The sequence below is a fragment of the Puma concolor genome, chromosome C1, assembly GCF_028749965.1.
Source record: "Puma concolor isolate L17-30 chromosome C1, mPumCon1.1.hap2, whole genome shotgun sequence".
Lineage (NCBI taxonomy): Eukaryota > Metazoa > Chordata > Mammalia > Carnivora > Felidae > Puma > Puma concolor.
In genome coordinates, this window is record NC_141674.1 from 161,274,304 (window position 1) to 161,301,057 (window position 26,754).

The window sequence follows — 26,754 nt, forward strand, 5'->3', positions numbered from 1 at the left end:
TTTCCTTTCCCAGTGGAAAGAAATGAATTCTAGGCTTTTGGTAGGAGCTAAGCTCCCTACTTATTATGATTTACAGAGATTCCTGCCTCCGTATTCTTAGTTGCAAAAATTCATGAGCCACAAAAATATGCTTTGACAGAGACATACTTCTGTCAGATTTCTTAAGCTAAAAAAGGGAGGGGTGCCTGGGTGGCTCAGTCTAGCGACTCTTCCTTTCAGCTCAGGTCATGATCCCAAAGGTTGTGGGATCGAGCCCCGAGTCAGGCTCCGAGCAGAGTGCGGAGCCTGCTTAAGATTGTCTCTCTCTCCCTCTGCCCCTCTCTCACGCTCGTGCTCTCTCTCTAACGTAAAATAAGATAAATTAAAAATTTTTTAAAGTAAAAAGGGGAAGCAGTTTCTCTTTCTGAATCAAGACGAATTCTAGATCCTTGGAGCTGCCGCTTGTGGTTGGAGAACAGAGAGTTTCCACTTTCCTGGAGCGGGTGCAGGCGCTGGCTTGCTGCTGGCTTATGCGGTCACGACTGCCTGCACTTCAGTCTCCCAAGTTTAACCGCGTGCAGACCATTCACCCGAGTTTGTGAAGTCAGTTTGTGCTCCCCTCCCCTTCAAAGAACAATTCAAGAAGCAGTCCTACCAGAGTGTGAAGAGCGTGGGAGAGAATGTCAGGTTCATATCTTCTTACCTTAGCACTGTTGGGGTTTGGCTTAGCTCCTTTGTTTAAAGTCAGGATTTACCTGCCAAGGGAAGCTAGTGTCCGGGTGCGTTCAGTAAATAGAGTAAGGAGGGAAGGAGGGAGGTAAGCAACAAAGAATACAACCAAAAAAGGCTGAAAGGTCTTCTTTCTTCCTCATGTTTACCTATGGGTTGTAAAGCATTTGAAGTGTAGAATTCTTTTCTGCTTGTGAAATCTAGCCTCTGGGGCATTTAAAAAAAAAATAACAAACTATCTGGGGCTCAAAGTGTGCTCTTCACTGGGCTGTTTTCTCTGTATGTCTGATTTCTGCTTCCCTCAGTCTGTTGTCAGGACAGGATTGCTGAGAACCTTGAGCCTACCCCTAAAAGTAGAGAGTCCACCTTTCCTGAGTCCACAGATTAAACTCAGTAAAAATGTGTTTGGGTCCACTTGTGTCTTAGGTGTTCTCTTGAAGAGGCACTTTTACAGGGGGTTGGACCGACCCGGATCACCTACTCCCCTCCCAGCCCTCCCCACCCGCAAACCCCAGCCCTGAAAACAGAATCACAGCAATGATTCCCCTGCAAAGCAGAGATCCTTTATTTACTCTTTTGAAGAGGAAATTAAGCTGAAATTTCTTTGTGACATTCTTCCACCAAATTTTGCTGACACATATTTTCTTATTCTTTCATTTCATCTCTCTGAGGTATTCCTTCTCTCTGCTTCCGAGGCATCCTCTTAGAGTAGTTCTCAAAATCTAGTCCAGAGAACTCTGAAGCGGGGAATGGGGAGTGGTAACCAAGATTTTCAGGTGGTTCTTTCTGTTCAAAGCTCTTTTCATAATACTAAGATGGTATTTATCTTTGTGTCAGTTTCTCAAAAGTGTTACATGGCCTTTTCCAGAGACTACATTATATGTGGTATCACATAAGCCTGAATGTGGAGACAAATAGAGGAACCCAATTATCTACTACTGAATCAGAACTTAAAGTGATTTGCAAATATGTAAAACATGCCACTTGGCATGTTTTTTGTTTCACATAATATAGTTATTTTTCCTAAGACATGCTATTTATGTAAATATGTAGTGAATTTATTATCTTTGTTAAATGAATAAATATTTTTAGAAGTTTCAGGTTTAATTTCTAATATGGTAGATATCAATAGATGTATAATATAATAAAAGCTCTTTGGGGTTCTCAATATTGTATGTATTTAGAAGTAATGAATCATGATAAAATTAACTCTTAGGATTCCACTATCCAACCTAATTTAGAAAACATAGAACCCCACCCACTTCTACTTCAATCCCATATCTGTCTAACTACCCCAACTTCTAATGGTAACCATTCTCTGGAAGTTTTTCTGTCATTCCCTGTTTTTCTTTACAATTTTTCTACATACTGTGAATCCCCAAACAATATGTTGTTTAGTTTTGCTTTTTTAATAAATTTTGAAAAACACAGTATCATAAGTATTCTATTGCAACTTTTTTTCATTCTACTGATTCAACTATCTTGATTCCTTAGCTATACTTTATTCATTTTTACTTTTGTATTCCATTGTTTAAATATACCATGAATTTACTTATCCAATCTCTTGCTATTAGACATTTGGGCTATTTTTAGTTTTCTGCTATAAACAATACTATATTGAACATTCATATACACATCTCCTGGCCCTCATATGCAAAGATTACTCTGGGCGTATACTTAGGAGTGGAATTATACTCAGACGAAAAAAGAAATGCCAAACTGTTTTCCAAATTGGTTGATCCCAGTGTGTTCCTGCCAGCAGCATATAAGAGTACCCATAAGGCACATCCTTGCCAACATGCATCATCTTCAAACTTTTAATTATTGCCAAACTAGTGGGTATAAAATGATGTCTTCTTGTGGTTTTAATGTTTATTTCACTGATCACTCATGTTTCCTTTCTAAGAAAGAGAAATATCTTTTGTCCACTTGAAAAATGAGGGTTTTTTTTTTCTTTTCCTTGAAGATTTGTAGGAGTTCTGTGTCAGATTCCTTTTCATTTATATGTATTGTTTATATCTTCCAGTTTGAAGCTTAAATTTTCTCTTTTGTTAGTATTTGTTGATAAACAGAAATTCTTCATTTTAATGAAACAAATTAATCATCTTTCCCTTTAAGGCTATTATTTTTTATTTCGTTTTGGAAACTTGTTTGGAAATCTTTCCCTCCCCTGAGGGCCAAACAAACTATATTCTTAGGTTCTGCCTCGGAACTGTTGGATCAGAAACTCTGGGTGAGGGGCCCAGAAATATGTGCTCACAGGCCTTCCAGGTGGTTCAGAAGCATGTGGTTTGAGATCAATTAACCTAGGAGAAAAGCTTTTCTTCTGTAATCTGTTAATGTAGTCAGTTACATCAGTAGATTTTTCTAATATGAAACTTGGGTGAATTAAAAACATTTTAAATTGTCTCAAGATTCTCTTTTGCTCTCTGAAATATTCGAATTCCTACCTTTCACTGTTTTACTTGTGTGCTAACTAGGCTTCTCAGAAAGGTCATTTCACAGCTTCGTGACTTTTGTTTAGCAGGAGGAAATCTGATCCCTGGCTACCTTCTTGCTCAGATCCAGAGAGCAAGTAGTGTTTAAGAACACAGGACATGCAATCAGGGAGACCTCAGTTTGAATCAGGTTCATCCATTTGTAGCTTGTGACCTTAAGATGAATTATTGAACTTTTCTGAACTTAGTTTGCTCACCCGTAAATTAAGGCTTTTGATACATCCTTCACAACATCATGCTCAAAGCCAACCAAATAATGCATGGAAATGCTCAGCCTAGGGCTTAGTGTACTAGAATTACACAAGTCAGCCATTGTATAAGTCTTATGGAAAGCTCCTTTATGACCTGTAGATGGAATTTTTTATTTCTATTCTAGATCGTAGGCACCTTTATGGTTGACAGCATACATTTTATGTCAATGAAATTTTGTTCATCAATCCGCCCATTTATTCAACAGAGCCAAATGCCCATTGTGTATGAGATTCCTCGCCAGGCTGTGGGGGATGCATTGTTCCATAAGAAAAGCATGGGTCCAAAGAGACATGCTCTCTGCCCTCATGTAGTTTACAAGACAGGTCTTTGAGTATTTGGTAGACAAGGTGGGTATGGAGCATTCTGGGAGAGCTCTCATATGGTATAGGGGGTAAAGGAAGTCAGACCAAAACCTGAACTCATGAGGTTGGTGGTGAAAGGGGAGAGAGTATTCTAGGTGAATAGAAGAGTAGGTGGGTGCAGTTTTCTTTGTTTGAGAAGCAAGAAGGAGGTCAGGCATCCTGGAGTGGAGTATGGAAGATGAATTGGAGGTTGGGCAGAAGTAAATATAGATAGACTAGCTGCAAGGTGTTTACAGAGGTTCAGATGAGAAACGATGCTGGCCTGGAGGTGTAGCAGTAGCAGTGAGCAAAATGGATGGTTTCTAAAGATATTTCAAAGGTGGAATTAATGAGATTTGGAAAGTTAACCGTAAAGGGATGAGAGTCGCTTGCAAGCATGAGCAAGTGGGGGGATGAGAAAGGGAACATTAGAGGAGGAAGAGAGGGTTTGAGGAGTGTCAGATGCTACAAGAAGCGAGGAGAATATGGTCTGAAAACCGTCCTTTGGATTTAGTGACCTGGAAGTTACTGATGACACTAGAGAGCCGTTTTCTTAAAGGGGAGAATCCAGATTTCAGTGGATTGAGGAAGGAGTGGAAGGTAAGAAAATAGTTCAGTCAAGAGGTTTGGGTAAGGGAAGGAGAGGGTGGTAACTGGACAGGGATAGGAGTCAAGGCGGGTGTTTAGTGGAGGGTTTTTTGTTTCTTTGCTTCTTTTCATTGTGAGAAGCTTGGGCATGTTAAAATGCTCCCAGGATGGCACCAGTAGAGAAGGAGAGGTTGTGAAAAGTGGAGTGAATCTATAGCTGTGCCTTCAGGAAGCAGGTTGCAGAGCACAGCTGGAAGCTCGAACACCAACTCTATTGTAATTGAAGAAAGGAAGGAATTGTTGGCTTGGCTTTTTTGGTTTGTTTGAAGTTCAGCAGCAGAAAAGTGAAGCTCTGTTTTTCCCATGAGATGGTACTAAAATCATCTGCTAATAGTGAGGAGGCACACAGGACAGCCACTAGTTTGAGGAAGAGAGAACATGGAGGACCAGTTGATAAATCAGACAATAGTAGAAGGATTGTTGAGCAGTGTTGAAGTGCTCATAACTGTGAGCATCATAACCATGAATTTATAGTGCCGCTGGTCTCCTTGGCTGTGTGACTTAACTCTAGTAGTACCTAGCAGACCAGAGGTAGTCCTGAAGATGGCTGAGCCAGTGTTGGAATGTTGCCAGGTAGATTTGATGCAAGACAGTGCAGCAAGGAGATGTAGAATATTGACAGAGGAATTTAGTGTTCATTTGTGTGTCCTCTCTGTAAAAAACTGTGGACATATTCTAGTTGGTGCTGATTAGATGTTTTAATCCCTGGAAGAAACATGCTTTTACACTTGAAGAATGCAACTTGGAAATGACCTAATACAGACCTTCTCAAAGTGTGGCCTCTAGAACAGCATCATTAGCATCACCAGGGAAATCAGAAATACGGATTCTTAGGTTCTATTCCAGACCTACTGAATCAGAAATTCGAGGGATGGGGCCCAGCAATATGTACTTTAAATGAAGGAATGATTGAGTATAGGAAATAGCAGGAAAATGAAGAGGATTTCCATATATTAATCTGTAAATCACTTGATTGCTCATTAAATCCACCTCTATAGTTAAAAAAAGAAAAAGGAAATCATACCTAATACAAAAGCTAGATAGGCAGATATTTCCTGGTTTCATTAATGGTTTGCAAATAAAAGCTTTTGTTGGGTCTCGAAGTTCACACATACCTTTTTTTAAAAACTCTTGTTTCATAAAAGGAGATAAGACTGGCATAGTAAAATACATTTGTTAGTGAGCAAATAATAATAATTAATAATTGAGAAAGCCCAGGTACTTAACACAGGAACTGTAAAAGTAAAATTTTATTGTTTATTTCCAGTTATAAAAGTAATATACATTAATTTTAACATTTATAAAAATGTTAAAAAACATTTAACATTTCTGTATTTATAAAATACAGAAAAAAGAAAAAAACAAAACTCATTGGTAATGCCATAATCTAGAGGTATCATTACACTTTGGCTTACTTCCTTTGGGCTTTAATTGTGCCTATGAACATTTAAGGGAAGTTCAATTGCCTAGGGTCCTCTAAGCAAATTTCTGGCACCCCAACTACTTAGCTCATTGAGCCCTACAAGAGGCACACGTGATAAATCCTGAAAGAAATGAGAGAAAACGGAGTATCAGGAATGAAGTCAAGAGAGCAGAAATATGGGAAATGCATATTTCTATGGACAAGTCACAGAAAAGATGTGGTATGAGTACATAGAAGTATATATGTGCTAAATCCTTGGTGGCCATTTACCTGAGCCCTGTTTCCATATAGAAATCACAATCTGTACATCGGGATGCTTGCCCTTTGATACTAATAGAATCACTAAACTTCACTGAAGGAGAATTAGCAACATTCTCAACCACCAAAGGGGACCCTCTGAACCATTTCTCATACATCCAGGCATTTGTGGCATTAGGTGGACAATGAAATATGCAAACTAGCCTATTGAATGCATTTTTTTTAAATCAACTTCCATTCATTACCATTTCCCAGAAACTGATTCTAAATATATTTTAGGGTCTCAGACCCATTCTGCCTTCAATCTTCTGGTGTCCCCCATTAGTCCTTTGATCCCATTCAGGAAAGATGAACAGTGATGTTGTGTTTCTCCCTATTCTCCCTTCTTCTCATCGTTGTTTTGTTGGGGGCGGGGGACGGGGAGGGTAGATCCAAAGTAGGTACCTGAAAAAAATGCCCTTTAAATTCAGTAGCTCAGCAGTCACTAAGAAATCTTTATTCTCTTGAGGAGAAGAGAATAGGTAAGGGGTAGGAGTTGTGGGGCCACAAAACAAATGGAAAGTGTCACTAGACTTCAATTACTTAGGAATCTTGCTATCCTCTGCAGAGAAGCATCCCACTAGGGATTTAATTATCAAGGAAACGGCAATAACCTCTCTGTTTTTCCTCATAAAACAAAATTGTAAACTTCTTAACATGTAACTTTTTTTTTTAAGTTTATTTATTTATTTTGAGAGAGAGAGAGAGAGCAGGACAGGAGCAGAGAGAGAGGGAGAGAGAATCCCAAGCAGGCTCCATGCTGTCAGTACAGAGCCCGACGTGGGGCTCAAACTCATGAACCATGAGATCATGACCTGAGCTGAAATCAAGAGTTGGACACTTAACTGACTGAGCCACCCAGGTGCCCCTCAGTGCTCACTTTTGTGTAGGCTTTAGGTAACTGGATTCAGGTTTATCTAGAATCTTGTACATATAGGACTAGAGTCACTGTCAGCGCAGAGCCCTATGTGGGGCTCAAACTCACGAACGACAAGATAGTGACCTAGCCAAAGTCAGATGCTTTACCAACTGAGCCACCCAGGCACCCTAACACACAATGTTTTTGATTGAACTGTCTAAATGTGTCCTATCATATATGGTTTTAGGGACTTGAAAATCTTTTATTTCCTTTTCTACTTGGCAACCTTAAGGAAATAGATAAAAACAAACAAGAAGTTCACTGAAGCTTTGTTAATGATCGAAAAAAACTAGAAACAGGAACATCCATAGATAGAAAACTGAGTAAATTATGTTACATCCTTAAAATAGAACATTAGCCATTAAAAAGAATAAACCAGATGCACATATGTTGATATGAAAAGATCTCCAAGATATATTATTAAAAATTTTTAAATGTTTATTTATTTTTGAGACAGAGCACGTGCAGGGGAGGGGCAGAGAGAGAGAGATAGGGAGACACAGAATCGAAGCAGGCTCCAGGCTCTGAGCTGTCAGCACAGAGCCCAACGCAGGGCTTGAACTCACAAACTGTGAGATCATGACCTGAGCTGAAGTCGGACGCTTAACCGACTGAGCCACCCAAGCGCCCCATCTCCAAGATATATTATTAAGGGAAAAAAAGCAATATGCAGATGCAAAAGAAATACGTATAGTAAGATACCATTTATACTTTAAAAATTCTCGGGGCGCCTCGGTGGCGCAGTCGGTTGGGCGTCCGACTTCAGCCAGGTCACGATCTCGCGGTCCGTGAGTTCGAGCCCCACGTCGGGCTCTGGGCTGATGGCTCAGAGCCTGGAGCCTGTTTCCGATTCTGTGTCTCCCTCTCTCTCTGCCCCTCCCCCGTTCATGCTCTGTCTCTCTCTGTCCCAAAAATAAAATAAAACGTTGAAAAAAAAATTAAAAAAAAATACAGCACACTGAAGAATTTAAAAAAAAAAAAAAAAAATGGGGCGCCTGCGTGGCGCAGTCGGTTAAGCTTCCGACTTCAACCAGGTCACGATCTCGCGGTCCGTGAGTTCGAGCCCCGCATCAGGCTCTGGGCTGATGGCTCGGAGCCTGGAGCCTGTTTCCGATTCTGTGTCTCCCTCTCTCTCTGCCCCTCCCCCGTTCATGCTCTGTCTCTCTCTGTCCCAAAAATAAATAAACGTTGAAAAAAAAAAATTAAAAAAAAAAAATTCTCTTTCTCTCTCTCCACACACACACACACACACACACACACACACACACACACATGCTTGCATAGGCATAGAAATTTTCTGGAAGGATACTTGAGAAAGTGGTAATAGGTGTTGCCTTTGAGTAGTGGAACTGGAGTGGGGGAAATTTTCATCTTATGCCCTTGGTTCTGTATGAAGGTTTTCTCATTTTACGTACAATTGCTTTTATAATAATACTTTTAAAATTGGTTAACTCTTAAAATTAAATGATAACCTTTGTACTTGTTGATGTTTAGCTTCTCCTAGGTGTTTCCATCTTTCTGCTTCCTTGGGCTCCACTTTCTCTCCGAGCACTTGTCATGCCCATACATGTTTACTCCGGACTGCTCATCTTTGGAACAGTGATCGCAACGGTACTTATGGGAGTGACTGAGAAATTGTTCTTTGCCCTGTAAGTTATATAGTTTTACTAATTGTAATATTTAAGCTATAAAATGTTAAATACTTACCCATTGGGGGAAAATGTAACAAAATTTTTAATATTAAAAATAGAAAATTTAAAAATTTATTTTTAACAAATGTATTATACATGTAGTATAGCATTAATAATGCTTGGAAGAAGGACCAAAAAGTTCAAAAAACTGTACCACTCTTACAACTATTGAGGTTACACGTGCCCTCTTAATCTTTTTGATGTGCATATCTTTATATTAATTGTAATTATAGTGTGTATACATTTTGTATCGTCCGTTTTTCAATTTTTAAGTGCTACTGGTGTTCCAGGTGCTACATTATTTTCATACTTATAATTTTTAACGTCATACTATTTCATTGAGTTATTTTAGCATAACTTAAATTTCTCTTTAATATCAAACTTTAAGGGAATTTACATAGAAGCTCTACCAGTGGGTATTTTTTTAAATTCAAGACTCTTTGGCACGCTGCTGCATCACCCTATTTGTAATTGGACATACTCTCTCTTTCTTGTAGGAAGAGTTCTGGGTACAGTACATCTCCACCGGAAGGTGTTTTCACAAATACCCTGGGCCTTCTGATTGTGGTATTTGGGGCCCTCATTTTTTGGATAGTCACCAGACCACAATGGCAGCGTCCTAAGGAACCAAATTCGATCTTTCTTCAGCCAAATGGAGGTGCTCAAGAGGGAGTGGAAGGCTCAGCAATAAACTTTAGCAACGTGGACAAATCAGATTCAGAATTAAACAATGAAGCGGCAGCAAGGAAAAGAAACTTCATCGTTGACGAGGCTGGTCAGAGATCCACCATGTAAAGGGTTGTAGAGATGTGGCCATATCACTTCACTTTTACAAACTAGCTCTACAGTTTATCGCTTCTTCTCTCTAGCCCCAAGGTGATTGGGCCACAGAGTCAATATTTATTTTAATCATAAAGTAGGATTCCTTGGAAGAGTTTGTATTGATTGAGGCCTATGAACTTACCTGAATTGGAAAGGAGATGATCGTGTAAATAATAGCAGATATAAATTGTGGTTATGTTACCTCTTTCTTGTTGAGGACCAAAACATTTAGCACAGTGCCTTGCATAAAACAGTCGATCAAAATGTGTCTCTCAAAAACAAACAAACAAACAAACAAAAAATAAAAATGTGTCCCTCGGTTGGTAAATTTCATCAGCTGGTGGCATCTCTGGCCTCTTGTCATTTCCTGTTAATTCTGGGAGTCCAGTTCTAACACTTTAGAATTCGATCTGGGGCAGGGTTTATGCTGCACAGATAATGTGAGCAGAGTACAGAAAAAAATTTAGGAAACTAACTGGTTCCCTTTTCTCAGCGCTCTCTCCCCAACTAGTTTGAGCTCAGATTGGCCCTAGAGACCAGAGTTATATTAGAGCATTTTGAGGCAATGACTGAACCAAATGTAGCTAAAGAGATCTTCTCTTGTCAGACCTAGAAGTTTTTCTAAAATTCCACTTCATCCCAAAGCTCTCCCTGGGGTTTGGCGTATTTTATAACCCCAGATTCCAAACCAAATTAGAATGGAATATGCCTGAAAGCTTACGTAGCATAAACTGCTCTACAAACCTCAAAGAGCATTTTTTCCCGACTTTCCTTTTTCATTTTAGAAAGTACTTACGTGGCACATACTACCTGCCAGACACTATTCTAAGCACTTTATAAATATTGACTTGTTCAATCCTTAAAGTTTTCTTGGTAGGTACTATTATTTTCTCCATTTTACATATGGGAGATCTGAAGCTCAGAATGGCTAGTGACTTGCCCCAAGGTCACACAGCTCATCAACGGTAGAACTGAGATTCGTCACTTGGCCATCTGACTCCTTCGTCCATGACCCTAACCACTTCTCTATGCTGTATCTTCTATTATATACTAGTTTGTACACTGCTGGAGTGCAGTGGGGTTGTTAAAGTTTAACTTCTGGCTCTCTTGTCCAAGGCAGATTCGTCAAATAACCAAGGAAAGAGGCCCACCCTAACCCTGGAAATAGATCATGGCACCCTGATGCAGCCAACAAGCCAAGGCCTACCTCAATGCCTCTTTGATCTTAAAATTGTGTCTTGGTGACAAAGAAAGATTTGGGCAAGAATATATGTAACTTTCAAGATGAATCAATTACAAGTTTTTTTCTTCAGGATCTTACCTGCTGTATAGCTTTGTTTGGGGATAGGAGAGACTCACCTCGTGGTCTGCCCTTCCCGGTGGCAAGAGCTAAGGTCCTTCCTGATTTTGGTGGAATTTTAGGTGATATCTAGAGCTTTGAGTTCTTGGTAGTGAGTTGAGAGACTCAGAGGTGACATCATTCATGCATGGAGATCTCTGTCTTGACTCTAGCTGACTTGAATTAAGACCTAGAGTAGTGCCTTTGCTGAAAGGATGCTTTTCATTTTGGGATTGATTTTTGGTTTCCCTGCAGTTTTAAAGTGGGGCATTTTGATGTAGGTGGAAACCCTACAGTTTATACCAAATACACTTTTTTTTTTTTTTTTTTTTTTTTTTTAAGTAGGCTCCCTGCCCATTTCATGGAGCCCAGTGTGGGGCTTGAACTCACAACCCTGAGATCAAGACCTGAGCTGAGATCAAGGGTCAGACACTTAACCAACTGAGCCACGCAGACACCCCTACACCAAACACACTTAACTTTTTTGGTGCTTCATAAAGTTCCTTTTAAGTTAAGTGGTAGTTACCTCCATAGACTGAATATGAGCTTCTCTCCATCATGTTCCTTAAGCTTCATGCCTAACCATTCAAGATTCCCTTGCCAAAACACTGTTTTCTTCTTATTTAATTCTCCTTCCAAAATTGGTAATGGTGTCTTAAGTATCCCCAGTACCCAGCCTAATGCCTGGCGCGCTGTGAGCACAGTTAAATTCAATATGGACAGAGCATGCTACAAATTTTGGTGTTACGTGGAAGAGTAATTGCGTTGTCACACACAAACGTATTTTCGATAAATGGATGTTTCATTACAAGGAGGTGCCCCAAATTCCAGGAGTGTTTTGGGGGAAGGCGATAGTCCCAATGACCGAAGCTGCTATTCCATTTTATGTAGGCCAAGGAAGAGGTTACTGGTGAAAAGTTAACTATGGATTTGGCATGAGAATATTCTATTCCATTGCAAAGTCTTTGAGCACACATCATCTCAGCCCTTTATTTTCTCTCTCATGGGCTAATGAGAGGGCAATCTTACAGATATTATAAGAACTTCTTTCTTTCTCAACCTTTATGAAAACAATGCATAGTAAAATATATCTAGAAAACCTTTCTGAGACTCTTCTTTTAATGGGATTTTTATTCCAATGGTAATTGTACCTTTATCTTTCAAAAGCTGGTATTTCCTACCTAAAGCCATCTCTCCCCAAAATATCTCATTAAAGAGTCCACAAAAAGAAAAGGGGAGAAGAAAGCCTTAGGTATCATTTCCAAAACAGTGATTGAAATCTTCCCAAATAATTATAGCTTATATCATCTGCAGAGATAGTCTGGCTTGGCTTACCCCATAATCTAATTTCAGAAAGGAAAAAAAAAAAAGCTTTTATTTTAGCACTCATCTAAATCAACACTAAAGCCTTTTCTCTGGGTGGGTTTTATTGAGAAACTCAAATGAATATACTTTTTGAATTAATGTTCTCAGATGCATACAGCTTTCTGTGCTTCTTGTGTCAGACTGATTTCACCCTCCAGAATACTTTCCTTTCCATTCCTTGTGTGGTTTCATTTAAGCTGTGCTGGTTAGAAACAGCATCTCAGACCTTACAATCAAATGACAAAGAAGCAATTGCACTTTTTAAGGGATACTGACAAGTGGTTCCTATTTTCTAAAGGACAAAAGAAAGAGAATGTCTTGTTTTTAATTAGGCTCTTTTCCCCGCTGAGTTGAAAATTGCAGTGCAATACCGATTGACCACAATGCCAGATCTAAAACCTCAGAGAAAGAAGTAAAGTGTTATGCTAATTTTATTGCAATATGATAGAATTTTTATCTTGTTATGTCCTTCTTGTGATAACTCTGACAGAAAACTGTTAACTGCTATGTCTTAGATGTGCACATAGGAAAGTATAGAAAAAAGAAAACTATTATTCTTTATCCCGTAGAAGATGCCTGAACATTTTTAAGTGGAAAAGATTACTATGTTTAAATTTGCCTTCTTATGGAAAAATATTAAATAGCCTGAATATTTTATAATTTTGTAGAAAAAAGATACATCTATTTTTTCTTGACTTGTTTTTATATAGTAATAAAAGTTATTTTGGAAGCGATTTGTGTGTTATCCATTTGTCCAGGCTGGATGGTGGAGGCATTGTTCTGCAAGTTTCTGTTCTATGGTTGTTTGTTTCGTGGAAAAAAATTTTTTAAGTTTCTTTATTGAAAATGCTGTCAGAGTACCACACCATTTCCATTGCTGGAAGGATCAGAGGATTGTTTCAAAACTGCCAGGGTATCCTCCTCCGGGCAGGATCTGAACTGGAGCCATCCTTGTAGTGCAGAAGGGAGCCATCGGTGTAGGCAACCAAAGCAGACACAGTGTAAGTGGGAAAAGCATGGAAGGAGAGCCTATTAAAAGAGTTGGTTATTACAGAACTCTGTTTACAGTAACTTGTCCTTGAGAAAGTATATAACTCATTATGGATGAATTGTTGACTAGTCGCATCTGAGTAATCAGTACTCCTCCAGTCTTAATCACTCAGTTAGCCTTTTTTTGTCTCCTGAGAAATTGTCTAGCTATAATAACATAATTAATATTATATATACAATATGCAATAGAGCTATAATATTGCATGTGAATTGATTTTTTATGTTCCATCATATTTTGTATTCTTATTTTCAGAGAACTGTATACTATTTTAAATTTATTTTAATTGGCAAGTACTTTTGATACTTTATGACTATATGGCTCAAATACATTAACACGTAATTTTACATATATTAGCTCATTTAATTTAATTTGCGGTTGTACTGGACATTTACACTGTCCGCCATGCCCAGCCTTACAAACATAGCTGTGTTTTTTTGACCACCCGCATTTCCTCAGCCACAGCTAACTGGATGCTAGTGGGAGAAAACACATCACCCACATGTAGACTTTTCACAGCTCACCAACATACTATGAAGTAGCCTGGTATGAAATGAAAATATCCTCTTTCATTTCCTTTCAGATTGAGGAAGGAGGACTTCAGAGGATTTGGGCTCTGTCCCTTCCAAGAATTTGAATTGGGAAATACTTCAAGAATAAGTCAGAACAGAAGTTAAATGAATGGCTGGTTACAGGAGCCATGAGGAAATCTAGACCAGAGATCAGGAAATTGTCTACAAAGAGCCAAATGGGTTTTGTGGACCGCATGGTTTCTGTGGCAAATACTCAACTAATGCCATTGTAGTCAAAAGAGACCACAAACGATAGTAAATGGAGGAGTATGACTGTGTTCCAATAAAGCTTTATTTACAAAAAACAGTGGCAGCCCACATTTGTCCCACAGGCCAAAGTTTGCCAATCCCTGGTCTAGACCATTAGGTGGGGCCATGAGAGTTCATGACAGGCTAAAATGATAAGAAATCAAGAACTATGTGATGAAGAGAAAATACTGATGATAGAGAGGAAGGATTGGCAGGTCATAATAGGAAACACAAGTGGGCAGTGGAGTAGTCTTGGAGAGGGTGGCCAACTCAAATTAATGGCAGGTACTAGAGTGAAGATCCATGAAATGCTGCTGAGTGTTCCTCAAGGTTGCTATGGATTCAGTTCCAGTTCCCTTGGAGACTGCTCCTCAGAATCATGGGAGATCTCAATGATTTTCACTATACCCTCAAACCAATACTCCAGTGCACTTCAAAATTGCTACCTAACAATTTCTTTGTAATCCAGAAAACAAAGACTGAAACTGTAATGTAAACAACTATCTATTCCCTTATAAATTTTAAGTGTCTTTAATAAGGCAGCGTGGAAATTCTGGTATGCCACTGTGATAGATAATATCCAAAGATGACCACATCAGCTCCTCTTCTCCTCATATACACACACACTGCTCCTTATACTGGGAGATAAATTTATTTCCTCTTCCCTTGAATCTGGGCTGGCCTTTTGGCTTCCTTTAACCAATGGAATGTAGAAGCAACATTCTGAGAATCTGAGCCCACGCCTTAAGAGAACTCACATTCTATTTCCTCCCATTGGAACCCATCCAGTATGCTGTTGAGGGAGTCTGGTCTAGGCCCCTTAAAGGCCACCCAAAGAGAGACCCTAGAGAATAAGAAGTCATGTTAGGTGTTCCAGCCCCAGATGAGCTCACATGCATGAGATTCCAAATGAGATCAGCAGAACTACCCGGCTGAACTCCGGTCAACTCACAGAATCATGAGAAATAATAAATAAGCCTTATTTAAGCCACTGTGTTTGGAGGCGGGGGGTTGTTATGCAACAATGGATGTGATACACGACTCTTATTTTAAAAACTTAATTGGGTGTAGACTAAATCCAAATAGGAAGTATTTTCCAGAATGTGTTCTGTAGGGTTTATTACATTTTCCTTAAGGATTTTGTTTGTTTTGCTGAAAAAAGAAGTTTGGGAAACACAGAATTAAACAAAGTTAAACAGTTTTTTTTTTTTAAGGTGGGACTTTGCACCAATAACTTTCTCCAATAACTTATGAGTATTTTCAAGCATACAGAAAAGCTGAAAGAATTATAGAGTGAACATATAGGTACCTACCACCTAGAGTCTATAATTAGCAATTTGCCATGTTTGCTTTATCACATTTCTATTTATTCATCCCTTTCTTCATCAAATACCCCATCTTAAATTTTTATACATTTCAAAATGTTACAAACATCAGTGAATTGGCATGGGTAGACATTCTTAGTTTGTTCACTATCATAGAGGGAAAGCATTCAATATTTTATCATTAAATATGTCATATGTCCCTTCATCAGGTTGAAAATTTTCATTTGCAGAGTTCTTTTTAAAGCCATGAATTGGTTAAATTTTGTCAAAAGGTTTGTCTGCATCTACTGAAATAATCATATTGTTTTTCTCCTTAGGTCTGTTAATATAATGGTGAAATACACTGGTTTATGAACATTGAACCAATTTTGTACTCTTGTCATGTGCGTTACAGCTACATATATTATAAACCAATAACAGAGTTAAAAGTTTTGCTTTAGGGGCGCCTGGGTGGCGCAGTCAGTTAAGCGTCCGACTTCAGCCAGGTAACGATCTCGCGGTCCGTGAGTTCGAGCCCCGCGTCAGGCTCTGGGCTGATGGCTCGGAGCCTGGAGCCTGTTTCCGATTCTGTGTCTCCCTCTCTCTCTGCCCCTCCCCCGTTCATGCTCTCTCTCTGTCCCAAAATAAATTAAAAAACGTTGAAAAAAAAAAAAAGTTTTGCTTTATATAATCATATGTAATTTAAAGAAATAAAGAAGTACTGTATCCATGTTGCTCAGGCTATATTTCAAATTTAGAAAGTCTTCTTACCAAAACAACAAAAAAGGGAAAGAAAGAAATGAAGAAATTAAAAAAAATAGCCTTCTAAAAGTTATCCACATATTTATCATTTCCAGTGTTCATCACCCTCCTGAAGTCTCCGTTTCCAACTGGCATCATTTACCCTCCTGCTGGAGAACTTCCCTTAGTATTTCTTTTGTGCAGGTCTGCTGATGATAAAGTCTTCTTGTTTTCATTTTTCTGAAAATATCCATATAATTTTTGTTTTTGAAGAATTTAGTTAGTAGATATAAAATTCTGGGTTGGCAGACATTTTGTTTCAGCACTCTAAAGATGTCCTTCTACTGTGTTCTGGCCTCAATAATTTATGATGTTTAAACAGTAGTCCTTTGTGTTATTGTTCCCGTGTATATAATGTGTCTTTTGTTCCTGGCTGCTTTCAAGATTTTCTCTTCATTTCTGGTTTTCAGCAGTTTAATTGTGATATATCTGGGTGTAAGCCATTTTTTTTAATTTTAATTTTTTAATTTTTAATTTTTTTATTTAAAACATTTTTTTATGTTTATTTATTTTTGAGAGACAGAGTGCGAATGGGGAAGGGGCAGAGTGAGAGGGAGACACAGAATCCGAAGCCTCCAGGCTCTGAGCTGTCAGCACAGAGCTCAATGCGGGGCTTGAACTCATGAACTGTGAGATCATGACCTGAGCTGAAATCGGAAGTTTAACCAACTGAGCCACCCAGGCTCCCCTAGGCTTTTTTTTTTTTTTTTAATCATGCTTTGAGTTTATTGAATTTCTTGAATCTATAAACTGATGTCTTTTATCAAATTTGGGACATTTTTAGCTATTATGTTTTCAAATATTTTACTGCCCCATTCTCTCTTCTCATTTTAGAATTCCACTTGTAATGTGTTTGCGTTTTTGATATTGTTCCCAGGTCATTGAGGTTCTGTTAGTGTTTAAAAACTATATACGTTTTTAAGCAAATGAAAACTCAAGTTATTTTACATTTGTGTAGGTATTATATATTCCCTCTTCTTTACTTTTAAAAGAACTTTTTATTTTGAAAGAATTATAGATTCACAAGAAGTTGCAAAGATAGTACAAAGATGTCTTGTATCTTCCTGATCCAGTTTGCATGCCAATGGTTATATCTTACATAAGAATAACACGATAGGGGCGCCTGGGTGGCGCAGTCGGTTAAGCGTCCGACTTCAGCCAGGTCACGATCTCGCGGTCCGTGAGTTCGAGCCCCGCGTCAGGCTCTGGGCTGATGGCTCGGAGCCTGGAGCCTGTTTCCGATTCTGTGTCTCCCTCTCTCTCTGCCCCTCCCCCGTTCATGCTCTGTCTCTCTCTGTCCCAAAAATAAAAAAAAATAAAAACGTTGAAAAAAAAAAATTAAAAAAAAAAAAAAAAAGAATAACACGATATAAAAATTGATATTGATACAATGTGTGTATATAGTTCTATGATAGTTTATCATGTGTAGACTTGTGACCACTACCACAGTCAATATACAGAACTTTTTTTTTACTTTATTTATTTATTTTAAAATAGGCTCCATGGGGCGCCTGGGTGGCTCAGTCGTTTAAGTGTCTGACTTCGGCTCAGGTCATGTTCTCACAGTTTGTGGGTTTGAGCCCCTCATTGAGCTCCATGCTGAGAGCTTAGAGCCTGGAGCCTGCTTCAATTCTGTGTCTCCGTCTCTCTCTCTGCCCCTCACCTGCTCCCACCCTGTCTCCCTCTCTCTAAAAAATAAACAAAACATAAAAAAATTTTTTTTTAAATAATAATGTAGGCTCCATGCCCAAAGCGGGGCCTGAACTCATGACCCTGAGATTAAGAGTTGCTTACTCTACTGCTGGGCCAGCCAGACATCTCCAAGATACAGAACTCTTGCATCACCACAAAGATCTTTCTCATGTTACTCCTTTATATTCACACCCATCACCTCTCCCCCCATACCGTTTACATCCTTTTACCCTCCCCATTTATAATGTAGTTATCTTAAATACTTCTTCTACCTATTAAGAATCACATCCAACAGTATTATAATTTTTGTTTCAACCATCAAAGAAAATTTAGAAAACGCATTGAGGAAGAAATTTGTATTTGTCTCATCTGTTTACTCTCTTCATTGTTCTTCCTTCCTGATTGATGTTCCAAGATTCCTTCTGGTATAGAGAACTTTCTTTAGCTATCCGTTTAGGGTAAGTGTGCTGGCAACAAGTCTCTTAAGTTTCCCTTCGTCTGAGAATGATTTTATTTCCTCTTCATTTCTGAAAGACATTTTCAGTGAATATTGAATTATGGGTTGATAGTTTTTCTTTTAGCACTTGAGAAATGCAATGCTGTTTGTTCCTTTTGGGCTCCATAGTTCCTAATAAGAGATCTGTGATCATTTAAATTGTTTTTCTTGGGGCGCCTGGGTGGCTCAGTCGGTTAAGCGTCCGACTTCGGCTCAGGTCATGATCTCACGGTCCGTGGGCTCGAGCCCCGCGTCGGGCTCTGTGCTGACAGCTCGGAGCCTGGAGCCTGTTTCGGATTCTGTGTCTCCCTCTCTCTCAGACCCTCCCCCATTCATGCTCTGTCTCTCTCTGTCTCAAAAATAAATAAAACATTAAAAAAATTTTTTTTTAATAAATTGTTTTTCTTTTATAAGGAGGGTGCGTTTTTTCTCTTGGTGCTTTCAAGATTTTGTCTTTGTCTTTTTTCTTTTGGAAGTTTGATTCTGATGTGTCTTGGTATGGATTTCATTGTCCATTCATTACAAGCATATTTTCATTTATATCCCTGAGCATAGTTACAATAGCTGCCTTATAATCTTTGTTTATTAATATCACTGTCTGCCTCATTTGGATCATTTTGAGATGAGTTTCTATTGGTTGCCCTTTTCTCTTGAATATGGGCTACATTTAGCTATTTCTTTGTATGTCTAACAATTTTTATTGTACGCTGGACATTGAGTGTGGTTGAAGAGTCTGCAGGTTATGTTATATTCCTCTAAAGAAAATTGACTTTTGTTTTAATAAGCAGTTACGTTGGTTACGACTCAATCTGTACGCTCTGTTTACACTGAAGCAAGCAGCAGCTGAAATCTCTGCTCTGTTCGTTTAGTCTTAGATCGGTCACTTAGTTTGCCCTATGCTATGTATAGCTCAGGGTTAGCCAGAGATGTGAGTAGAGTTTTTGTGCAGAATTTAAGTCTATGCTTAGAAGCTCTCTTCTTTCCAGGGTTCTCTCCTTAGATTCAAGCTGCTGTGGTCACACTGAATTTAGTTTGCTTATTCTTAAAGCCGGTAAACCTGATCTGGGTTTTAGAGGAAATGTTGACTTTAGCTGGGCAGACAAGGCATGGTGATATTTAGGTCTATTTTACCAGACCCTGACCATCTTGTAAGCTATTTTAGAACAGAGATTGGTCCTACATCTAGCAGGAAATCGCTACTTAGGAAAAACCCTCCCTGGTTCCTGTTTCTTCTTCTTTGCTCCTGCTCCCACCGCCCCTTGGTCTGAGTGAAGCATTTCTCCTCAGAGCCTTCAAAGAATCCTGCTCCGGCCACTAGCTCTTTTTATCAGGCTGTATCTATTGCTCATTATCTCTCCCTCCCTGATTTCTAGAAGTGTTGGAGAGTTGGGATTTGTACTCCCAGGCTTATGGTAGGGCCAGATAGATATATGTTGAATGTTTATGAAAGTGTAATCAACAAGCTAAGCAGACTATGAAAGCAAGAGAGATGGTCAGTGGTGGATAAGAAAAACAAGCATGGGGCAGCAGAACTGGTGAGAGCTGCTATCCCTTTTGTGGTCAGACAGAAGGGGTTGTTGTTTGGCCCTAAGCTGAATTAAATCTCCCTTCCTGTCTCACTGGCATTTTTTAAAAAATCTCTTCACTCCCCAGTTTCTCAGTTCCCTAACCCTACTATTTTGCTCTTATCAAAAGCCATTCATATTAATGTGCATGGCAAGATGAAGACTGGAGAGGGCACCTCTAATATGAAGGAATTTTCTTGGAACCACTTGGAGAGCTTAATATGTGTCCACAGTGGACTAGTGTCTGCCTCCACCTGGAAAACATAAAGGGTGGAGAGACAGGCTAGTTAGCTTTTCAAATGGTGGAGGCAGAGAGGCCACTGCTACACTGGGAGAGGCCTGCAGATCCAGAGGCTGTTGGGCAAAAAGTTCATCTCCAGTCCACAAGGCACTTACTCTGTCCTTAGCTAGCACCTAGAAATCTGGTGATATCGATGGCATTTCTACTTTAAGAGGGTCTTTTGCCTTTTTAGGTAGCCCTCTTAGAGAAGACCTAAGATGACTTCTTGCTGTATACCGCCCTTGGGTCCATATCTCTTCTCACAGAGATGTGGACTTTCTTCCATGATAATCTGCATAGGGAACAGTCTTGGATCCCAGAGAAGAAATTTTTAATTATGGAGTGCTAAGCTTTAGGCAGCTAGAAAAGGGAAGACAGTATGAGCTGAACACGGCCCTCCTCATTCACCAGGGAGACACAACCCATAAGGACACCCATTATAAAGACGGGCAAATTTGGGTGGAAAGGATGCTGGATAAGTGAGATGTATTGGTTCCCACAGTCTGTCAATCTCTGTTCTTATTGGAGGTAGCCCAATATGCTAATGTATATTGCAAATCTGGATAAGAGGGTAGGCATATTTTGTTTTTTAAAAAAAGACAAAGAACACATGTGATATCACCTAAGTTTTCTTATTCAGATCTTACTATAGTTAGGGAGTCAGCTACCATCACTTTCCTTCTGGTAGAGACCTGAGGATGTGTGAAGGACGAATGAAGGTTATGGGGTAAAAAGAGGAAGTCTATGAGTGATTGAAAAATGCCCCATTAAGGTGGATTTTTTGGAAGCAGAGGAGGCTTTCTCATTGACTTTTAAGTACATTTGGCCATCTTTGATTGGTTCAATATCTACTGGTATATACCTGGGAAATCTCTAGGCTGAGTGGAGTCCTATGGGTTTTCTGTTTCAACTGGAAGGACATCTGGTCCTCAGCCTCAGGATCAGAATCTTACATAAGCATTTCCTCCTTTTGGTCAATGTTATGGTAGAAATTTAACTTGGAGCCCAGTCCATATAAATGTTTTACATGTACTTCTATCACTGTTCTTTCCTCTTCCACTGTGGCTCAGCTGGGGGAAAGTGGAGAGGGGTGAAAGCATCCTTGCCTCTCCCAGCTTGACCCAGCTCCCTCTCTCTCCTATCAGAACTCCTCTTTCGCCTCATGTCTCTGACTAGGGGGCCGACTATGAAAGATTCTGGGCCCAATGAACTCACCTGGAACACTCAAATAGAGGAAGGAAAGCAAAAGAGGGCCGAGGTAAGGGAAGAAGTAACAGCTTTTAAGTGTGACTTTACTCACTCCAGAAGGAGCAAAAGTACAAGTATAATTCAAGCATGTGCAAAAGTTTGGAGTGGTGATCATGATTCAGGCCCCATGGATGGAAAATTATCCCTGGCCTTCCACTCCCACGCCCAGTCTCTCTCTTCCCTCTCTCTCTCTATCACACACACACACACACACACACACACACACACACACACCCATCTCTCCCTAACATGTAGTTTATCAGTTTAAATCAGCATGCAAAGCTGGATATGTTTCTTTGTTTCATTAAAAAGATTTTTAAAACATTCTATTTCTACCCTGCAAAATGATATTACATTTATAAAGTTGTTCTCCTCACCTCCCATTCAATTCCCTGACTCTGATCTTACCAAGTACCAATATTTGATTGATTTTGAGAAGAAAACCCCGCAAGATCTACAGGTTATGAAAATCTTTTTTCCTCCACGGATTAGGAAAAGGGCACTGAGGTCAGATGTTCAAGATCCATTTTCCCCCAGAGGTCTGGTGGATCCTGGTTCCCAGAGGCAACACAATGCACACAGCCATGCTCTCTCTTTCATTCCCTGTTACATCCAGAGCACTGGACTGCAGGTGAGGTGCAACAGGAGACTGAGAATCACTACTGTGGTGCTCATCGGTATGGCAAATCATCTTTAAAGATTTCTTGTCTTGGGGCGCCTGGGTAGCTCCTTCAGTTAAACTCTTAATTTCAGCTCAGGTCACGATCTCACAGTTTGTGGGACTGAGCCCCATGTTGGGCTCTGCACTGACAGAGTGGAGCCTGCATGGGATTCTCTCTCTCCCTCTCTCTCTCTCTCCTCCCCCACTCATGCGCATGTGTGTGCTCTCTCTCTCTCTCTCTCTCTCTCAAGATAAATAAACTTTAAAAAAATAAAGATTTCTTATCTTTGGAAACAATGTACGATAGAAAGAGAGTGGACAAATACAATGTCATACTATAAAAAGCTATGTGGCCATAAATTATTGTATAGGTAAGTATTTAACAATATGGAGAACTGTTCATAAAATATTATTAAGAAAAATAAATATTATATAAAACAATTTGTAAATGTTAATGTGCATTATGTCTCTCTCTCTCTCTCTCTCCCTATATCTATCTATCTATCTATCTATCTATACACATATGGTTATATGGTTCTCACTGGGACAGTGTAGGATAATGGATATTTTAAATATCTCTCTTTTTAGGGTACCTGGGTGGCTCAGTCAATTAAGCATCCAACTTCAGCTCAGGTCATGATCTTACAGCTCATGAGTTCAAACCCCGCATTGGGCTCTGTGCTGACAGCTCAGAGCCTGGAACCTGCTTTGGATTTTGTGTCTCTGTCTCTCTGCCCCTCCCCCACTTGTTCTCTCTCTCTCTCTCTCTCTCTCTCTCTCAAAAATAAATAAACATTAAAAAAAGTTTTTAAATATCTTTTTGTTTTATCTGTATTTCCTACAATCAACATGTATTGCATCTATGTTAAGAAAAAATCACAAATATTTAAAAATATGTATTATCAGAAATCCATCTGTCCAGTTGACATCATCCAAATCTTTGTTTAGTCTCATTTAACAAGAAATAAAAGCAATATTTTTAAAACCAAGATAAGTAATTTCTCAACACCAGGAAAGAGGAACCAAAGCATTTGCCAAGAGCCCAACTTGGTCAGACACCAGACTGGCCTGAGGACCCATTTGTTCTGCAGTACTGATGATCCTCAGATCTGGAGGCATCAACATTCTCAAGGCTTTCAAAAGTAATGTAAATTACCCGAAGCTGGTCAGTATCGAATCTTCTCAACTGGATAAAACAGAAAGATCTGGATTCTTGTAAGAACTCCGTCATGGTCCAGGAATGTAACCTTGGACAAGCCACTTGATCCCTCCATCTTCTGAAAAAACAGGCCCTTCTTTTTCACTCACTGATATTCATGGAGGTGCTCCTCTGTGCATAGGCATTATCTGTAGGCACTGCCCTAGGCTCATGCTAGAATGCTATGAATCTGTGTTATTTTATAGACTTGCCCTCAATTTAGCTTATACCACCATTGCCATGCTTCAGCACAGAGTTATCCAGAATTGTCAGACCTTAAGAGTAGAGCAGAGGGGCGCCTGGGTGGTGCAGTCGGTTAAGCGTCCGACTTCAGCCAGGTCACGATCTCGCGGTCCGTGAGTTCGAGCCCCGCGTCAGGCTCTGGGCTGACGGCTCTGGGCTGATGGCTCGGAGCCTGGAGCCTGTTTCCGATTCTGTGTCTCCCTCTCTCTCTGCCCCTCCCCCGTTCATGCTCTGTCTCTCTCTGTCCCAAAAATAAATAAATGTTGAAAAAAAAATTAAAAAAAAATTAAAAAAAAATAAATTTAAAAAAAAATAAAAAAAAAAAGAGTAGAGCAGAACTTTTGTAATCTAAGCATTGAGAGTTCCAGGAAGAGGAGAAAATTAGTGTGGGCTTTTTAAAGGTGACAAAAGAGTCAGCCTGGGGTAAGAAATAAAGTGAATGAAGAGTTAGAGATTGTAATCCACTTGGCTTAGCACGATGTGGAGGAAGGGGACAAAAGGGAGAACCCCTGAGAAAAAGCAATGGGGAAAATTGATCATTGCAGTAAATTCCCAAGCCTAATAGTCTAAATGCCTTATTTCCCCTCCAACGTACAATTCATTATTCTTTTCAGGCAAGAACAATCTGAACCAAACAATGTTCCTGTGTTTTCTATTATTGCAAGAGAGAGAGAGATTAAATCAAACATCTTTGTCCTTGAATATTTAATATCGTACATAATGGTAAGATCATAGGATTTGACAAATATAGGAAACATGGGCCCAAATCAATAGACTGGTGCTTTGTTCCAGAAAAACTGCACAGAATAAACGTGACCATAAAGAACATAATAGGGTCAGGAAAAGTAATTTTTACACTTCTCAGAAGATATTTAGATACATTACTAAACATAGCATTTTCATTTGGTTTTGGTATATCATAATTTGATTGCTTTTCTGCACTGCACAACAACATGCTTACCAAGAAAATTCAAAGGCCCACCGGTAGTAAAAAACTAGTTGAAAAATGTTCAGGGGCGCCTGGGTGGCTGAGTCGGTTAAGCGTCTGACTTCAGCTCAGGTCATGATCTCACAGTCTGTGAGTTTGAGCCCCGCATCAGGCTCTGGGCTGACAGCTCAGAGCCTGGAGCCTTCTTTGGATCCTGTGTCTCCCTCTCTTTCTGCCCCTCCCCTGCTCATGCTCTGTCTCTCTCTGTCTCAAAAATAAATAAAAACATTAAAAAAGTTTTTTTAAAAAAAGAAAAATCTTCACATAAGGACAGGTACTGACACTCAGATGTCACAGACACAGAAAAAAGTCATGTAAGAAAAAGAAATATGAGGTATTAAATAAGGGAAACTGACCACTAATCAGAAATTTAACGATGAGAACAAAAATTCCTTTGGGCAAAAGTTGGTAAACACATTCCCATTTCATGAGACTCCTAAGAGCCCAAGGTCATGGAAAACAAACTAGTTGAAACAATGTCATGTTATTTGAAAGAAACTTCACTGTGCTCAGTTGTCTTAGCCAAATACAGGGGTGGTAAAGTAAAAGTGCATTGTACATCAAAGTAGAGAGTGGAAAGTCAAACCTAGTTAGATGCTCCGAGGTCAGGATTGAAGATATTTCTGGCCACTGTGACACTTTGATTCATTAAATAAACACTAACAGTGAAATGAACTCATTTTTCATTATATAAAAATGCAACAGTGTTCTTGATTCATAACTACGTGGTTCTTTTACTTGTGTTAAGAAGTTAAGAAAGCTCAATTGAGATCATACTGATATTTAGTCTTTCGAATCCAGAAGTGTGCCATCTGAGGATTTTTGCAGCTATTACATGCATGGACAGGTGCTCTATACATATTCTAGCATTACTGGAGTATTTTGTATGTGCAAAGACTTGCTAGAAAACTTCTGCCCTTGTCTCTCTCTCCTTCACACATCTACATCGCGGCTTTCCTAAGTAAAATGTTGTAGCATTATAATACCTTATGGGTTGTACATTATATATTATGTCATTAAATATGTGAAGTACATTTTATGGTCCCGAGCCTTATCGCTTACTAGTTGTAAGATCTTCAGCAAGTCCGTTTCTGAATTACAGCTTCTACATCTGTAAAATGGAGCTAAGAATACCTTTTTATTGGTGGTTTTATACAGTTTCTGGAAGTTTTTGACACTCCTCCCATTGAAAGGTGGAGTTCATTTCTGCTCCCTTAAATATGCGCCAGACTCGGTGACTCATGTCTAAAGAATGGAATGTGGCAGAAATAATACCATGTGACTTCTGAGACTAAATTTCCCCTGGCTGTCTCCCTTGTAATGATTGCTCTTGGAAGCCAACCATTTCACCATTTGGTAAAAAAGCCAAGCCACCACAAGGAAAGCTCATGCATAGGTTTTCCAACAGTTCCGGATGAACTTGCAGATGACAACCAACATCAGCTAACAGACATGTGAGTGAGTTTTCAGATTATTCTAGCCCCCACTCTTTGAGCCACCCCAGCTGACACTAGGCACAGCAGAGATAACCGGTCTCCTCCGAGTTCTTCCAAAATTATAAGTGGATGTTGTCACTGTTTTAAGCCATTAAGTGTTGGGGTGGTTGGTTAGGCAGCAACAAACAACTGGAACCGATTTTGCTAACGTAATAAAACTGAAAACATGCGGCAATGACTTCGGGACTAGTCAGAAGTTAGAATTTAGGAAGGTCTTCAAGAAACTGTCAGTGGACGCTTCACGGTTTTTGGAGACATCATTGGTTAGGGTTGACAGGAAAGTGAGGAAAATGTTATCGGAAGCTGACATATAGTGGTAGAAAGTTCAGCAACACTGTCATCTGTGGTTATACGGAAAATAGAAATTACACAAATTAACTGCATGGCCAAAGGAGACTTTCGGAGAGAGCACCGAGTGCTGCCTGGGTTTTCTAACTGACTATAGTAAAAGGCAAAGGAAGAGAGATAAGAAAGAACTGTTACATAGTATAGGAGCCAGGAATTGCTGGATTCAAAAATCACGGCTCCAGGGGCACCTGCGTGGCCTAGTGGTTTAAGCCTCCGACTTCAGTTCAGGTCACAGTCTCACAGCTCATGGGTTCAAGCCCCG

At 39.5% G+C, this 26,754-nt stretch overlaps 1 protein-coding gene and 1 long non-coding RNA gene across 2 annotated transcripts in view; both read left to right on the top strand.

Moving 5' to 3' along the window:
• CYBRD1 (cytochrome b reductase 1) overlaps window positions 1-13,037 on the top strand; it is a 35,654-nt gene extending 22,617 nt beyond the window's left edge. Inside the window, exons 3-4 of the mRNA XM_025934956.2 lie at window positions 8,581-8,735; window positions 9,275-13,037. Coding sequence (XP_025790741.1) covers window positions 8,581-8,735; window positions 9,275-9,572 — 453 coding nt within the window. The 3' untranslated portion in view covers window positions 9,573-13,037. The remainder of the gene's footprint in view (window positions 1-8,580; window positions 8,736-9,274) is intronic.
• Window positions 13,038-25,955: 12,918 nt separating this feature from the next.
• LOC147578529 (uncharacterized) overlaps window positions 25,956-26,754 on the top strand; it is an 87,098-nt gene continuing 86,299 nt past the window's right edge. The window contains exon 1 of the long non-coding RNA XR_015255305.1: window positions 25,956-26,102. This is a non-coding gene — a long non-coding RNA (uncharacterized LOC147578529). The remainder of the gene's footprint in view (window positions 26,103-26,754) is intronic.